Raw genomic sequence first — 18,720 nt, 5'->3', positions numbered from 1 at the left:
GGATGATCAGCGTGTGCTCAGTCAAAGTCATTGATCCCAGCATCAAGCAGCAGATCTGCTCTCTACAGGGTCACCACTTTCCCAGATTCACACAGATTTCTGAGTCCCCCCCACCCTCTCAGTCCCCCACCTGTTCCCCTGAGATCTAACTATTATCCCTAAGGCAATAACACCCTTCAGCGTCCTACATCCCTTATTGTCTTACTGAGCTCTCTGATTGGTTGAGACTGTGAGAAACTCCAGCCAGACCAAGACCCACACATTCATATGGAGATGTGGGACTATAAATAGGAGGGATGAAGCCAGCAGAGATCAGATCCTCTCTACAGAGACCTCTACAGCACAGAGATCCAGCCATGACACCTACAATCACTGCAGCAATGACCAACTCTGAGGAGCACCTGACTCTGACCCACAAGGTAAATTGGAGATTCAAGACTTAAACATTATTATTAAAATGTCTTTTGTTTAATGCTATCACTTTACTGCAGAATAAGTTTATTAATAACTTTGTTCTTCTCTCTGCAGCTCAGAAAACCTCTGGTGGAGAAGTTACGCAGAGAGCGAATCAACAGCAGCATCGAGCAGCTCAAGTCTCTCCTGGGTCCAGAGTTCCTCAAACAGCAGCCAGACTCCAAGCTGGAGAAAGCAGACATCCTGGAGATGACAGTTTGCTTCCTGACACAGCTGCAGCAGCAACAGCATCAGCATCAAGCTGTGGACATGGCAGCTGTTGATCAGGGCTACTCCAGATGTGTCCAAGAGGTGGCCCACTTCTTGTCCAAGGAGGAGGTGACACAGACCCAGAGAAGACTCCTGAACCACGTCAACAAGCTGCAGTCTTCCTCTGATAAGAACCTGATGGAGGCTGACTTCTCTCTCCTGAGCTCCACAGTCCAGACCAGCATTGCCAAAGAGAAGAGTCCAGTCAACAGCGCCCTCTGGAGGCCGTGGTAGACACCTTAAGGACTTGTAGAAAAGTGAAGCTCAAGAGCGAAACTCTGTAATCTTGTAAGAGCACCAGACTCATTCTTGTGGTCATCTCGTTTTTGAAGAGTCATTGCACATGACACTGCTATGTTTTCCTTTTTATTAGCTTTTGTAAAGTTTAAATTCTTTGTTTCTGTGATATTTGCAGACAACAGGTTGGCTACTATCTTGCAATGCAAAAGTAGTCACATATTTCTGATTCAGGTGTTACTCTGTGCAGTAGACATTATTGTCCTCTGTGGAAAAGCCTATATATTGTTGGTAACACTGACAGTGATGTATACCTATTTTCTTCCATGGAGACACAGCTATTCATGTTGAACATGTATAAGATTTATATGTGATATTCACATACCCCACTGACTGAAATGTCCCTTATGATATATCTTTGAATATCTTAATATCTTGTCTGCATTTTCAGCAGATGAAGTTTATGTATGAACAAGAAATCAAATGTGCTGCTTTATTACTCTGTGAGTGACAGCACTCATACCTTCAATGAAGGGCCTGTTCTTTGGAAAATGTCTCAAAATGAATGTATCTCTTCAAGCCAAGTGATGTGCATTAAAACAATCACAGAAAAAAACAAAAAGAAAAACTGTGTGATCGTCTAATTTTTCAAATATAAATCAAAATGTGTTTCACAATAGAGGATATGAACAGCATGCATATTTCTCAGTAACACCACCCTTTGGTAAACCTGAGCAGCAAAATGTCACAGTTGCCATCTTAACTTTGACAGACAACTATGATGAAAATGAAATTGAGTAAGAGAGCAAGGTGAAAGGACAGGACAACCTGTGGATCAGGAGAAGGAGCAGGATTAGGTGAAGAGATGATGAGGGGAGTGAGAAAGGAGTAAAAACCCAAAGTTTGGAGAAGAGACAAGGAAAATATGTGATGAAGAACCAGGAGGAGTGGAGTGGAGAGCGGGTGAGAAGAGGACAGAGGAGGAAGTCTGGATTTGAAGAGTGAAGAAGAGAGTAGAAAAGGTGGAAAAGAATGAAGAAGAGAAGAGGAAATGAGATGTGAAAACTTGTGGAGAAAGCACAAGTTACGCTTACCCCATAATCTACAGTAGCTGTGTAGTGTATCTCATAACAGGTTTCATCCAGATTTTAAATTGGACATAAGGTTTAAGATATAAGACACTCATTTCGGTGTACGAAACAACAAACATTTTATGGCCTCACAGCATCAGGGATGACATTGCACATTTCAAGATTCTCCCTTTAGTTTCTAACTTTAGAGGAGAGTGCTGCATGTTCACAAATATTCACCAGTCTGTCCTGCGGCACAGGAATAAGAAATGTGATTTCTTAGAAAGCGTTGGATTTTCCTTTAAATACACAATCCATGATTATGAAATAGTGTTCCTTCCTCAAAGCATCTGGTGAAGAAAAATAACAGACTAACATTTTAGATATTGAAGAAATTATAGAAAGCTATTGGGGACTTTATTAAGATTCATGTAAACTTGAAAATGATTGCAATGTAGAACAAACCAAGGAGATTAGATGTACTACCTAACAACAAAATAAACACGACTTGAGGAAATAAAATGAAATGAACTCACTCAACACACTCAGGAACAAAGGTGAAAGGACAGAGGGAATCAGCTCAGCTGAAGGACAAACAGAGAATGAGCTCAGGACACAGAACAAAGAACAATCAAGGCACCTGTGTGAGCTGCCTTGTTAGCACACCTGTTCTGCTGCTGCTCTTCAGCCCAGCAAAGTCAAGACGATTAAAAAGAAAATGCAGTAATTCAATTTGCATTTTCACGCAATTCCTTTAAAAAAAAGAATAATACTAGAGTAAATGCTATTCTGCTGGCCTGATATTCAGTTCAGAGTTGTGAAGACATTGTTGTGGATCCATGACTGGTCAGTTAGAGCAGCACATGTTATTATCGTCTGGATCTAGAAATGTAGATTTTATCATCTAAACACTAAATCTGTGAACTCTACTCAAAAATAGGTTTCAAAGATTAGTGATGCTGTTTATGCCAAATTCATTCCTTATAATTTTTGCTTCTTTTTATGTGGCAGTAGTGAAAATTAGTCATTGATACAATTTGTTGTTTGTTTGTTTGTTGTTTGTTTCAGAATGATGGAGACAGAGAACAATTAGATTCAAAATATGATGCCGGCTCTGGATGATTTTCCTTTTCCATGGGCAACTATCATGTTTTCCCCAAATGATGTACAAATGGCTTGATACAGTAAATAGCGCATGAACTGTAGATGCTGTGAATGGGGGGAAAAAATCCACGGGGGAGTATGTCCCCTGAATATAAACTTAAGTGCAATGCAAACTGAGTCATTACTTAACAGAAAAAAAACAACAAACGCCTCAAAGTCTGGGTGTCATGGGGAAAGCCAATCCTCACACTCGGTATTTGTACTGGTGGGCTGAACCACTCCTATAAAAGGTATTCTCTCATATGGTATTTTGATGCTGGTAGCGGAGAGCTGTCTGACAGATGTGGTGAATGCAAAGCTCATAGACTGTGATTCATGGAGACCCTGTGTCTTTAACACAAGCATCTGCTTTTGTTTCTGTGTTGCTTTGTTCAGGTTTTTCTTCAGCTTGACAGCTGCCTGCGTCATGGTGGCTGTGACATGGAGCACGGTGTTTAAAAAGCATTGGTTGTGAAGTTCTGAATTCATTTTTTTGGTGGAAAATTGTCAGTTTTAATGATGTTACTCCCCAGAAGTAATTTAAATGAGGTGACATGAGAGGACTTCTTCATCTTTTATATTTTTATTTTCTTGAAAACTGCAAAAACATCAAAACAAATCTGAATCCACTTTGGATGAATAGAAATTAAAGTGATGCATAAAACAATAAAATATGCATACATGGCATACACAAAATAATAACAAATCCCTTTTCAGAAGAAAGGTTGGTGTTTAAGAATATGACACATTAAACCTTGAAACAAGGCAGTATCCAAACTATAATCACACAATATTAGCCTATACAGTCTTTTTCACAGGAAATAGTAGGTTAACATTGTTGTTTGGCTTAAAATTTTAAGCAGATTTCACTGAAGTTAAACAGTAAAAATTCTGAATGTAAAATAAAATCCATTAAAAAACATTTTGGTCCTATATATTTAAACATCAGCAACTAATTCCTGCATAGTTAACACACTGGATTTATCTTCTGTGGTCTCGTTCTACAACCACTAGAATCATAAATCCCACAAATAGCAGCACAACATGTTTTAACAGTCTCCTGTTTAGTCAGTAACCCCTCCACCCTCAGCTCCATGTCCACTTTTCTTCCTCGGGCTGTGGTTGAAGTCAGACTGAATCCACAGCCAGAAAGGCGAGTTGGAAATTTCTTCTCTAAAATGCTTGGATGATGCGAACGATCCACATCAGTCTTTGCATGTCCACTCCACAAAATGCAAATAACGCATTTCTTTCTTTCACAGATCAAAAAACTTCTGTGACGCTCTATTGTCCATCCCTGGGCCTCATTAAAAGCAGAGTGGAGCCACGTCTTCCTCGGCATCAGGAAACAGCCGTAAAATGTCCCTTGAATATTTGGAGTAGCCACTGTGTGACAGCAGGGCTTTTCTCAAGGTGAGGAAGGACTTTGTTTTCTCCAGGATGTCTGAAACAGGGATGCCGTTGTGTAGGTGTTCTTCAATCAGAGCCTTCAGCTTCTCCACTCCAGTGCTGCATTTCCTCTCCAACATGTGGAGTTTACACCTGAGAAAAACAAAGCCATGTCTTTTAGTAATATGTTCATCAGTTAAGCAAAAATAACTTAAATAAATATAGACTTATACAGAAATTAAAACAAATTTCTAATTGACAGTTTTGGCTTACCTAAAGAGCTGTTCCTTCATGGTGTCCTGAAGAGCGAGGTCCGCATACAGAGCCATTTCAGAGCTTGTGTCTGGTGGTGGTGAGTTCAGGAGTCGCTTGCGAAGGTTCAGAAAACGTCTCTGTTGACATGTGCGTCTCCGCTCTGCATTTATGCTGCTCAGACTGCGCTCTCCCTGCTGCTCAGCCAATCAGGAGCCTCAGAGCATGGGACAATAGAGTGAATTTAATGGCTGTCACAGAGAACAGGTGGGATGCTTTATCTGTATGCCACACATCAGGGAGGTCAGTGGGAAAATGTTTTTCCCAAGGTGGACATGGGAAAAAAAAATTTCTTACTATTTTTTTCTTACTGTGATATTTAGACCTGATGAAGACCCTGAAATGACATTAGTCTAGGAATGTGAAGTGAAAATAAAATATTAAATGACAATAAATACTGAACAGCATGGGCAAAGTTAAAAAAAAAAAAAAGTATTAAAACATCTAATGTCAGAAGGTGATATACCATTTCAATAACTCATTGATGAAATCATTTTCACTGTTAGTGTTTAATTCATTTAACAACAAAACTTTCATTTACTTCTATAAATAAATAAATAAACAAATAAAACCTTATACCATCTATGAAATAAACATTCTTATATAAATTAAGTAACAAATTTATAGTAATAAAGTTTTAAAGAAATATTTTCTCACTGTGTGTGTCTGTGCAGTGAGTTACAGCTGAACCAGATGGTTTATCTGTGAAGTGGCCTTCTGTCTTTTCCCTGCCTGAGAACAGTCCTGAGGCTTTGTGAGAGCAGACACACTTCTATTGTGTGTGCGGCTGAGCGGGCTGCATACAGAAGTGTGGGAAGCCGTGTGTCGCGGTGGCTCCCAGCACCAGAGAGAGAGAGGAGGGCGTGTGACCAGGGCACGTTCAGCCTTGTGTAAGGGAGGTGTGGGGGCGCTGGTAAACCTGAGTCGCCTGCACAGACAGCAGATAGACACAGAGACAGATGGAGAGGAGATAAGCAGGGTAAGTAATTCCACCTGAACCTGGTTACACGCCAGTTTGCAGTTGTCTTATAGCGTGCTCACAGATTATTATGAACAAGAAAAGACATTTATCACAGACAAGAACACAAGATTCACTGTCTCGAAGCACATACACTCATGTGCATCAAAGAGATTTAAATAAAGAGAAGAAAAACATGATGATTATGAATCTAGCTGGAAAAAAAACAATAATCTTACAGACTTTGGTGTAAAGTTACAAAGTACATTTACTGAAGTACTGAACTTAAGTACAATTATGTACTTTGGTATTTCTATTCTATGCAACTTTATACTTATATTCCACGACATTTTCACTCCATTAAACTAATGTTTTTGCCAGAAGTTAAAAATTAAGATTTTGTATAGAAAACACGAGATAAGTTTAGAGTGCACTGTTATAAATTAAAGTAGTATACAGATGAGTTAAAATTAGCTCCATATTGACAAACTACAAAAGCATTTTCACATTAATGCATCAGTATTAAATATCCTGTAATATAATATATCATTATAATAAAACTCTAACAGGGGCCTTTTTTCTGCATTATGAGTACTTGTACTTTGCGTTGTGGTATTGCTACTTCTACTTAAGTAAAATAAAAAAATCTTAATAATTCTCTCATCACTGCTTACGGATTATAACTTTAGAGCTTCATCAATAATCTAACCTTTAAAGTGTCTGTAGGCATTACAAAGACATTGCCAGGTTTCTGGCACAATAGCAACTTATTGATGTAAATATCATGTAATTTCTTTTACATATTCTTGTTTATTTATTACTCTGTCGGTCAGTCAGATGCATTTTTCTGGAAGTAAACTGACTTTATGAGAAAACTCAGCATCTGTGCATCTGCATACACCACCAACACTAAATACAACCAGTATAGTCAAAATCAAAGTCAAACTTTTTTCATATTACTCAAAATCACAAACTTGCCTCTAGGGGCTTGAGTGGGTGTCCCCCCAACACCTCCAACACCCCACCCCTTGATTAAAGCAGTGAGCCAACAGGAAAGGTCAGTGAGGCGTTGCAAAGTTTTTCAAATAGTGAGATTACTGAGTCTTTTGCTTTTTGCCTTGAGAATATTTAGTTTCCTAGATTCCTGTTATGTGTGAGGGTGGTAATGAGGGGTTTCTTGAGATTTCAGTGAGCTAAGTTTGAGACAATGTTTTTGCAATTTAGTTTTGAATATTACTTTTGAAACAAGACTGGCGAGCTGTCCAGGGTGTACCTCTTGCCCAATGTCAGGATAATTGGTATAGCAAACTTTTGAAACAGTGGAGTAAAGATGAATGTAGTCACACTTTCAACACTTTCTTTGACTTGATTTATATAATTCAGTGAAACTTCTTCTCTGTCTTCTATTCTAAAGTTATCAATGGCAGCAGAACCAAAAGAGATAAAATGTAAATTTCATAAAAAGACAAAATGAGAAAAGGACATAGAGTTTTAAAATAGCAATGTTTGTTTATTTCATAAGCGAAGTCGAGCTACAACAGATATGAAAAGCTGACAATAGGTGATGATACATCACAACAATGATTTGCAGATTTCTACAAGACATATACTCAAGGAGAGTAAAGGAACAACTGTCTTTATAAAGGACAAAAAACTAGAGAATACAAACGGCTAGTTAATATTACTAGAAAGTAATTTGCTCTTCAAAAAAGCAGAAGCAAAAGGTATAAACTGACCTTAAAACAGATCAGATAGTATTATCAGTGTGATGAAAGTGGGTTAATGACCACCAAACACGTTCATGTTCATAAAGGAAAACATGATAGTCACTACAAAATTTTATGTAATTATAAGTAGCAAGAAAATGTGGAAAAAAATAATATACGTCTGGATCTCGTATCATACAAGAGCTTAAAGTCAATTATGACACAATACGAACAAAAAGAAGAGTTAAGGTTTCTGATCAATATGATCAATACCAATCAAAATTTTAAAATGCTGTAAGAGCATTGTTTTCTGCATATACATGAAGTACAGTGAAGTATAATAAAAAATAATTGCTGATGCAATCACATTTGATTCATGCAACATGCATGACAAGATGTTCTCTTTCTTCATTAGAAAGATATTGTTGTTGTCATTTCCATTAGGAAATCTCATCTTACACAAAGAAACAAAATACAAGCTTCTGTTCACACAGAAGAACGACTCTTTAAATTTCATAGAATTCAGTTCAAGTAATCTTTGACCAACATGGTCATCTGAGTTTGTCTGCTAGTAAGTCCAGTCTGTAGGTGTCTACCACGGCCTCCAGAGGGCGCTGTTGACTGGACTCTTCTCTTTGGTGATGCAGGTCTGGACTGTGGAGCTCAGGAGAGAGAAGTCAGCCTCCATCAGGCTCTTCTCAGAGGAAGACTGCAGCTTGTTGACGTGGTTCAGCAGTCTTCTCTGCTGTTGATTCTGCTGCTGCAGCTGTGTCAGGAAGCAAACTGTCATCTCCAGGATGTCTGCTTTCTCCAGCTTGGAGTCTGGCTGCTGTTTGAGGAACCCTGGATCTAGGAGAGACTTGAGCTGCTCGATGCTGCTGTTGATTCGCTCTCTGCGTAACTTCTCCACCAGAGGTTTTCTGAGCTGCAGAGAGAAGAACAAAGTTATTAATAAACTTATTCTGCAGTAAAGTGATAGCATTAAACAAAAGACATTTTAATAATAATGTTTAAGTCTTGAATCTCCAATTTACCTTGTGGGTCAGAGTCAGGTGCTCCTCAGAGTTGGTCATTGCTGCAGTGATTGTAGGTGTCATGGCTGGATCTCTGTGCTGTAGAGGTCTCTGTAGAGAGGATCTGATCTCTGCTGGCTTCATCCCTCCTATTTATAGTCCCACATCTCCACATGAATGTGTGGGTCTTGGTCTGGCTGGAGTTTCTCACAGTCTCAACCAATCAGAGAGCTCAGTGAGACAATAGGACATTTGGACCCGCAATGTGCTGAATGGTGTTACATTACCCGGGGGACAATAGTTAGATCTCTGGGGAACAGGTGGAGGACTGGGGGGGTGATGGAGAGAGACTCCCAGAGCTCTGGGAAAGTGGTGACCCTGTAGAGAGAGCAGATCTGCTGCCTGATGCTGGGATCAATGACTTTGACTGAGCACACGCTGATCATCCCATCACACGTGAAGAAGAAAACATTTATTCTTTGATTCATGAATTACACTTGATGACAAGATATATGAAGAAATTGTTTTCTTTTTTTCTAGCAATTTTATTGAGCCACAATCTAAAATGTAGCAGATGAAATCCGTCTATTTTGAAATGATCATTTAGTTGGATATTTATTTTATACATCATGATTTTTTAAATTAAATTTTGCATGATCAAAATGATGATCATTTAGCAAAACAATGTAAGATATCACAAAACAGTGCAGTCCATTCATGTAATTTAAAATAAACTCAAGACAGTAATCCTGCTGCTGCCCAGATGTAGCAAAGTCTTTGGACACGTGCCGCCTTGTAGTCAGTGTGAGTAACAAGCTGAGCTCAGTTTCCCACACCGACTCCCTGAGCAGTGGTCAATGAACAACAAAGGGACTTCAGTGACAGATGCTGGCAGTGTGTTGTTATGGAAACAGAGCCTGACATCACCAACCATCTGGAGGGAAAGGATCCCATTGGCTGGAACTGACACTTTGTAAAATTTGAAATTATGGTGCAAAATCTCTGATAAAGTATCAAACATGTGACTTGACATCTCACATTTCCAATTTCCAGTCATGATCATTTCTCTTTATTGATCATCAGTTGGATCAAAATATCAGCTCCATGCATGTGGGTGGGAGGTTTCCTGTTGGGGGGTGGCGGTCCAGTCTAATTGTTTCACGAAGTGTGCCAAATCCCTTTGGAGGATTACTTTGCTGCTGGTGGAGTGGGTGTCATTCACACTCACCTCTGCCTCCACAGTTTTCCCACACTCCATCCATTAGCAGAAAAGAGACATGTGCCTCTGTACAAATGAACTTTTTGGGGATTCTGTGCAGAAGCAGTGGGTGGGCAGTGGTGCCTCATCAAAAAATAATGTGACAATGTGGCTCTTGAGCATTATGTGAGAATCAAGATTGATTACTTCACAATTTTGCAAGATTATTAATTGATATTGTAAAATGCTAAAATCTCCTTCTCATTATTTCTGATTACGTCAGTTTGTCCAGGTCATACTTAAAGTTACAGGAAGTGGACACTAAATACAACCCTTCTCACAAAATGAACCAGCTAATTTATAAAAGAGACATTTAAATGTTTTTTTTAAAAATGATGTGACTGAGACTTTACACCAGTGATAGAGAGGCAAATGTCACACCATAGGAAATATTAGGGAAAAGAAAAGTGAACAATATGAAGAAATTCAGTCGTTGTTAAAAGCTGACCAACATAAGAAGCAGGAAAGTCATCACCCAAGAGCTAACAGCTAAAGTTCGTCAGATGGAGCCTAGCAGCCCAGCTCCTCTATTCCTAAAACATTGGTTCTCTTGCCTTCTCTTGGCACTTTTAACACTATACTACTTATTGTTTGGACAAAAAAACCAAGCCAAGGCAATGTGAAATTTTAACCTGTCCATTTACAGAGAAAGTGGTTTGAAACAAGGTCCACCTTTTAAAGCCAGAGTCCCTTTTAATCTCTGTCTCTTCAGGGCAAAGGTCTGGATCTATTGTCCCACAGGGCTCTGTGAGTGGGTTTCCTCTGGATTCCCACACTCTGTCCTTTCACTGGAGGAACAATAGAAGTGTGTCCTATTATGCGTCACATTAGATACAAGGTCTGACCTCTTTAAGGAGGGAAATGGTGAACTTATGGTTAACTTAAAACATTTTAAAATAAAAAACCTGACAATTATCCTGAACAGATGTTGCAAGAAAAAGGTTTTTTGAAAGTGCATTCTGTCATTTACTTGATTACTTGACGTACTGCAGATAAACAGAGTGGCCTATCTTCATCAAACATCTTAAATGAGCCACATCAACTTTTACTCTGCTTGAAATTTCAATAAAAACTTTATGTTAAAGATGTACAGTTACTCCTTGGTGTACATTCAAATTCACTGTAGCGAATGTGGTCATTTCAGAAATTCATTAAAACAGATGCAGAAAGTTTGTGGTTCATCATGATGTGCAGGATACATATAAAGGAAAATGACATGGAAACAATTTCATCTGACTGTGTTTATTCAACAAGGCACAATGAGCCACAACAACACAACAACACTTTATTCCCTCTTTGAAAAAGAGGGAATAAAGTGTTGTTGTATTTTGGACATCAGTTCAGTTGTGTATTACACAAAGCTGTAATTCCCATGCTGTATTTGAATTGAATATAATAGCAGCGATCGTGCTGCTGTCCAGATGTGGCACAGAGTCCTGACTTGTGTCTCATCATCAGTGTGAGTAGAAAGTTGCTCTCAGCTTCCCACACTGCCTCCCTGTGCTGTGGTCAATGAAGCACAAAGGGACTTTGAATGGAGCCTTTGTGACTGATGCTGGACGTGTGTTGTAGTAGAAACAGAGCCTGACGTCACCAGCCATCTGGAGGGAAAGAACGCCATTGGTTGTCTCTGACTGTTTGCAAAGTTTAAAAGTGTGTTGAAAGTTTTATCATAAAGTGTCAGATCAAGTGATTTGGCAGATTGTTTAGTCAATGTTCAGTCACTATCACACATTTTGACCGTCCAATCATAACTGTGCCCTTGTATGAGCAAGTGGACGAAAAGTTCAGCTCTATACATGAGTGTGGGAGGTTGAGGCAGCTGTTTCCTGAAGTGTGCCAAATCCCTTTAGAGAATAGTCGGCCGCTGGTGGAGTCAAGGAGCCTAATCAGTCTGAACTCTTCTCTCCAGAGCTTTCCCACACTCTGTGCATTAAAAGAAATCAATGATTTAACTAAATCCAAACGGCCCTTTTGAGGCTCCTCCTTTAAAATGTTTAGGACATTTTTGTGCTTGTTTTTGAATTGAAAAGCTCATAAAGTCCCAATTTCCAAATATATACAGTCAATATCTGGAGTAGTGCAATCTATTGGCAACATCACCTACAACATTCAAATGTTTTAGAAACTATAGTGTAAGTATAACCAATATGCACAGAGTTCAACATGTGATACTCGACTGTAGTCATGTTCTTTCAGTAGAACACTGACCTCCCTGGTTTTATACTTAATAATCTTCTTTTCTCCAGTGTCTTGTTTTCAGTGGCCAGATATCATAAAGCTGTAATACTGAAATGTGAGTTAAATTAAACAAAAAACTAATTCTGTTTATTTGAAAATCTAAAGAACAACTTACTTTTACATTTAACCTAATTGACATCATTTTTTTCAATGATTTTGTTTAGTCTCAACTTTAGGAGATGGTAAAATACGTAACAATGGTGAAGCCTACCACATTCAAAAAAATAAATTTAAAAAATTTAAAAATGATATATGTTTTAATAACAGATCAAGAAGTTCCCATTTTGTGAGTCAGTGTCCCTTTTAATCTCTGTCTCCTCAGGGCAAAGGTCTGGATCTATTGTCCCACAGGACTCTGTGAGCGAGTTTCCTCTGGTTTCCCACACTCTGTCCTTTCACTGGAGGAACAATAGAAGTGTGTCCTATTAAATGTCACTTTAGATGCACTGTGTGAGCTCTTTAAAGAGGGAAATGATTAACTTAAAAATGAAAACACACAGCTGTAAAACAGTAATGGTGCAGCAAATTCTCATTTGGTCAGATGACTTACTCCAAATACGACATAAGATGTTAATCCCTCTTCATTAAAAGTCTTAATCGAAGTCGTTACGATTTTACTGTCTTCAGATTTACACTAAACAGTCACGTTATGAACGGACTGGTATGTGTGTGCTGATTTTTTTCTTGATGTGTCATTAGAAGGTTGGAACATTGATGGAGATCTCTATCAATTAAGAAGAAATGGAAAAAAAAGTAGGATGTCTGACTTTCATCATTATAAAGAGGATCACAATGATGCACAATGACATGGAAACAATTTCATCTGACTGTGTTTTTATTCAACAAGGCACAATGAGCTACAACAAGTATGACAGCTCCAACTAGAGGTGATGATACATCACAACAACAACTTGTAGATTTCTACAAGACACACTGTACTCAGAGAGAGTAAGGGAACAACTGTCTTTATAAAAGACAAACAGTTTACAATATTGGAGGACACTGTAATCACTGTCCGAGAGGGAGTTTTTTTTCCAAATGGATAAAACGATTACAAATACTGAACAAAAGAAACAGTAAAAATTGACCTCACAACAGGTCAGATTCTTAATAACCAGAAACATCAGTTCATTCTCAAAAGTAAAACTTATATTGTCACTGGAAAACTGTGACAATGTGACATTAAAGAAACCTTTTACAATAAAAAGAGAAACATATTGATCTTAAAACAGATCAGTTTTCAAGAATCACATGAAGTGAGGGAAAGTCCATTATGACAACATGTGCATAAACAGGACAATTAAGATGTTTGATCAAAATGATCAATAGTACTCAAGGGACAACAAATATCACTATTGCATCATATTTTCTAATACATGATGCACAATGAAGCACAAATGTATCACAGCAAAATTGTGATATTCAACAAAAAAGAATAAACATCTGGATCTTACAACAGATCATTTTTGAATAATCAGAGAGATTAAAGTGACGTAAAGTCCAATATGACCATATGTCCATAAAAAAGGACATTTCAATATTTTTTTTATCACAATGATCAATAATAATCAAAAGATAACAAATGTTACCAAAGCATTATACACCACCAATACATGAAGTACAGTGAAGTATAATAATAATAATTGCTGATGCAATCACATTTGACTCATGCAACATGCATGACAAGATGTTCTCTTTCTTCATTTGAAAGATATTGTTGTTGTCATTTCCATTAGGAAATCTCATCTTACACAAAGAAACAAAATACAAGCTTCTGTTCACACAGAAGAACGACTCTTTAAATTTCATAGAATTCAGTTCAAGTAATCTTTGACCAACATGGTCATCTGAGTTTGTCTGCTAGTAAGTCCAGTCTGTAGGTGTCTACCACGGCCTCCAGAGGGCGCTGTTGACTGGACTCTTCTCTTTGGTGATGCAGGTCTGGACTGTGGAGCTCAGGAGAGAGAAGTCAGCCTCCATCAGGCTCTTCTCAGAGGAAGACTGCAGCTTGTTGACGTGGTTCAGCAGTCTTCTCTGCTGTTGATTCTGCTGCTGCAGCTGTGTCAGGAAGCAAACTGTCATCTCCAGGATGTCTGCTTTCTCCAGCTTGGAGTCTGGCTGCTGTTTGAGGAACCCTGGATCTAGGACAGACTTGAGCTGCTCGATGCTGCTGTTGATTCGCTCTCTGCGTAACTTCTCCACCAGAGGTTTTCTGAGCTGCAGAGAGAAGAACAAAGTCATTAATAAACTTATTCTGCAGTAAAGTGATAGCATTAAACAAAAGACATTATAATTGTAATGTTTAAGTCTTGAATCTCTAATTTACCTTGTGGGTCAGAGTCAGGTGCTCCTCAGAGTTGGTCATTGCTGCAGTGATTGTAGGTGTCATGGCTGGATCTCTGTGCTGTAGAGGTCTCTGTAGAGAGGATCTGATCTCTGCTGGCTTCATCCCTCCTATTTATAGTCCCACATCTCCATATGAATGTGTGGGTCTTGGTCTGGCTGGAGTTTCTCACAGTCTCAACCAATCAGAGAGCTCAATGAGACAACAGGACATGTGGACCAGCAACGTGCTGAATGGTGTTACATTACCCGGGGGACAATAGTTAGATCTCAGGGGAACAGGTGGAGGACTGGGGGGGTGATGGAGAGAGACTCCCAGAGCTCTGGGAAAGTGGTGACCCTGTAGAGAGAGCAGATCTGCTGCCTGATGCTGGGATCAAGGACTTTGACTGAGCACACGCTGATCATCCCATCACACGTGAAGAAGAAAACATTTATTCTTTGATTCATGAATTACACTTGATGACAAGATATATGAAGAAATTGTTTTCTTTTTTTCTAGAAATTCTATTGAGCCACAAACTAAAATGTAGCAGATGAAATCCGTCTATTTTGAAATGATCATTTGATTGGATATTTATTTTATACATCATGATTTTTTAAATTAAATTTTGCATGATCAAAATGATGATCATTTAGCAAAACAATGTAAGATATCACTAATGCAGTCCATTCATGTAATTTAAAATAAACTCAAGACAGTAATCCTGCTGCTGCCCAGATGTAGCAGAGTCTTTGGACACGTGCCGCCTTGTAGTCAGTGTGAGTAACAAGCTGAGCTCAGTTTCCCACACCGACTCCCTGAGCAGTGGTCAATGAACAACAAAGGGACTTCAGTGACAGATGCTGGCAGTGTGTTGTTATGGAAACAGAGCCTGACATCACCAACCATCTGGAGGGAAAGGATCCCATTGGCTAAAACTGACACTTTGTAAAATTCTAAATTATGGTGCAAAGTCTCTGATAAAGTATCAAACATGTGACTTGACATCTCTCATTTCAAATTTCCAGTCATGATCATGTCTCTTTATTGATCATCAGTTGGATCAAAATATCAGCTCCATGGAGGATTACTTTGCGGCCAGTGGAGTGGATGCCATTCACCACCTCTGCCTTCACAGTTTTCCCACACTCCACTCCCACATAAAATCTGCAAACATTGCACCCACAGGCTGTCCTCCTCATGTCTAGAGACTTATTGTCATGGTTTGCCCTGACAGACAATTTATGTTTAAATTAGTTTTGTGTGATTGAAACTTTTGGTTTTTGTTCCTGAGTTCACCTGTGTAGCGTACATACCTGACCTGGCATCAGTCACAAGCCATTAAGGAAGTTCATTGTAAGGACATGCAGAGTTACGGACACACAATCGTCACTTCGCGACTCTTCCCACCATCAAACTATCAAATTGATAGGAAACAGAGACAAAGGGCCTTTGTCTCACAAACGGAACATCCTTTTAGCATGTCAGAGAAACACAGAACCAGACCAAAGGTCAAAGGGTCAACTCCAGAGGATTAACCAATGGACAAAATCTCCAGTTTGTAACAATAAGACTTTGTCTAATGATATTTGATTGTTTCTTGTATAGGACAAGTAACAACAAAAGGACTGATTAACACTCAGGTGTGAATCCTGGCCTGTCTGTGCCATGCATGAACACACACACGCACACACACACTAACCTCCCTTCCTCTGTCCCTCTCTAGATAAGAGTCATAAACTACAACCCACATCCCAATCCTGGGTAGTGACCAGCAGAACACTCTTCACAGACACAGATCTAAGGAAGAATGTAAAATTAACTATCTAACTGTTCTCTAACTCATGAGATGTTCCTATGCAATAGTTTAACCCCAAACTTCTATCCCATAAAATGTTTGAAATGTAGCATGTAGATTTTAAGACAATGTCCGTCATGTGACCATACTGTCAGCATCCTTCACATGAGGTAACACACTACATGACATCCAGAATGTCCATATTATTATTATTACAGTCAAAGAACTGCTGTGTAATCCACATGTATAGACTTTTAACTTTGGGAAATGTTTATATTGTTGTTTGATCAATTAACCACTTGTATCATGATTAATTCCAGGTTTGAAGGATGTAATATGAAATCAACACTCCTATTACTCCTCTCTGCCATTATTAGTGCAAGTAGTTTTATATGTTATTTCATTTAATGTTTTGTGGTCATGGTGGAAGACAGATGTGCGAGTTTATAAGTAAACTCTAGAATTAAATTATTCCAAAGTTCAGTGGAAAATTACTCTCTTCTCCAAGTGGAAACACAGGAAAAGATGGGTGGTGCCCATGAAACATGCGCCCGCCCCCAGGGGATAAAACAGTCGTGAACAATTCACACACGTTAGAAACTCTGCAAGATGCTAAGAAGGAAGAAGATGCTAGAAGCTGAGAACTTTGCTCAAAGCTCAGAGTCCCGGCTCAAAGCCTCTGTAGCCACGTAAACTCTTAGCTCTAAGCTGCTCGCCACAAACTCATGGCTCTTAGTCATTTTTGCACTTTTCACGTCCTTTATTTTTCTTTGCCACAAGCTCCAAGTAACATCATTTTTGTGTACATGTGCAATCTTTTATTTTTATAAGGCAAGTCAAGACCAACTGAACCAAAGCAACAGAAGTGCCTCAGAGTAATTTTGTAACTTTTAAATCATCATCAAGTTTTCCTTTTTGAAGATTTTGACAACTTTAGAGTCGTCTGGTCAACGCCAGTCTCCTCTAAAGTTATCCAGCCAAAGTGAAGAGCATTAGAGTTTATTTCACATCAACCCACAAGAGACGCCAGCAGATAACATCTCTGCACGACCGCCTGCAGAGAAGCTGAGGTTCCAGCCAAGGGTCTTCAGCTACAGCGCAACTCACAGTAGGCCGGTCTTTACACTCTGCTCATGACTGGGTTGATGTCGAAATATAGCAATATTTAATCATCAAACCTAATTCGTAGATGTAGCATCATTAGCTGTATAGCCATAGTGTATAGCCATAACATATTCTCTCCCACCATTGCTAACTCATCACACTGCTCATTTCATTATTATTTTCATCTTTATGATTATTACACCTTGCATTTACTCTGTAGATAGTAGTTTAGTTAATAAACTCCTGTATTTACACCCAGTTGTTGTCCTGTTGTGTTCTTTTGACGTAGAGACTGGAGATCCATTGAATCGAGAAGTCATGGCTTCCAATATGAGATTGATAAATTTGGCAATGAAGTAATTCATTGTTGTCCTCCCAGAGGACTGGTGCTCCATTTCAACGAGAGTAAATTCTAAATATGGCGTTAACGCTATACCTGGGTTCTGTTTTTTTAGTTCTGCTTGGGTTGTGAGTTTGGTTTTCTTTAATTAAAATAACCCTTTTTTTCCTACCAAACCCTTTTGCATTTTGGTCCTTAGTTTCTCATATCTGACACTTATATCATGCCTCCCTGTCCTCCACTTTTACTCAATGCATCACATGTCAAACCAGAGATAACAGTGATACTTGACACTGGTATGCTAATGGCAAGAGGGCATACAACTCATCACAAGCAGAGAGAAATGGTTAAGTTATGTGGATGACTACACTCCATACCCATATAGTCTCAAATTTGGGTCCAAATGATTTTGAACTTGTAAAGTGATGTTCACAAATAATTCCAATGTTTTTAGCAGCAAATCAACATCTGTAAAACGGTAAAATAAATCTCCTTGACAAATTCAAGTTTGTGCAGATTCTAGTCTATATAGGGTCGGGGGAAGTAAGTTTGCAGTAGTATGTAGGAGGGAAGTAAGTCGGGGGAAGTAAGTAGGAGGGAAATAAGTCGGGGGAAGTAAGTTGCCTCCCCCATCAGTTAGCTTGCAGGTTAGCCTGATTTTGAAAATCCCTAGTTTGACACAAACTACCTGTTACTGTGTGCTACAGGTAATTAGTGACACTTTGTGCAGCACTCCACAAAATCTCCTTCATAGATGTTAATAAATCCTTAATAAATGTATTCCGGTACAGGATTGGATGCATTTTTTTGGTCTCACACATATTTAAAGAGGTCAAGTGGTCAACCAGTCCATTTGTTAAGTCTTCTTTTTGAAGTTCTACCTAAAAATACAAAGTAGGCCTATTGTTGTTCTTAGGAATGGAATTTAAGTCATCTGTAAAGCATTAATTTATTAACTATTATAAAGCCTTTATAAGGGGTGTGTTATTAAAAAGTACCACATGTTGTTTTTCTTGTTATGAACGGTTGCCTGACTGAGCGGAAATGCAATTTCACACCAAACTATGTAGCGGAATTTGCACTGCTGCACTTGCATAAACAC

At 38.8% G+C, this 18,720-nt stretch overlaps 1 protein-coding gene and 2 pseudogenes across 1 annotated transcript; 1 reads left to right on the top strand and 2 right to left on the bottom strand.

Annotated features, from left to right (window-relative positions):
• The first annotated feature begins 234 nt into the window (after positions 1-234).
• Positions 235-1,581, top strand: LOC130184689 (transcription factor HES-5-like; annotated as a pseudogene).
• A 5,735-nt stretch (positions 1,582-7,316) lies between these two features.
• On the bottom strand, positions 7,317-8,757 carry LOC130184998 (transcription factor HES-1-like; annotated as a pseudogene).
• A 4,241-nt stretch (positions 8,758-12,998) lies between these two features.
• LOC130184587 (transcription factor HES-1-like) lies at positions 12,999-14,514 on the bottom strand. Its single transcript, XM_056400559.1, has 2 exons — positions 14,377-14,514; positions 12,999-14,267 (listed from the first exon to the last, which is right to left on the bottom strand). The coding sequence occupies exons 1-2, from the start codon at positions 14,497-14,499 to the stop codon at positions 13,935-13,937; spliced, it is 456 nt and encodes a 151-aa protein (XP_056256534.1). The 5' UTR covers positions 14,500-14,514; the 3' UTR covers positions 12,999-13,934.
• Positions 14,515-18,720: the final 4,206 nt, after the last annotated feature.

The sequence above is a fragment of the Seriola aureovittata genome, chromosome 2, assembly GCF_021018895.1.
Source record: "Seriola aureovittata isolate HTS-2021-v1 ecotype China chromosome 2, ASM2101889v1, whole genome shotgun sequence".
Lineage (NCBI taxonomy): Eukaryota > Metazoa > Chordata > Actinopteri > Carangiformes > Carangidae > Seriola > Seriola aureovittata.
The sequence above is the reverse complement of the archived record's forward strand: the minus strand, read 5'-3'. Positions and strand labels throughout refer to the sequence as shown.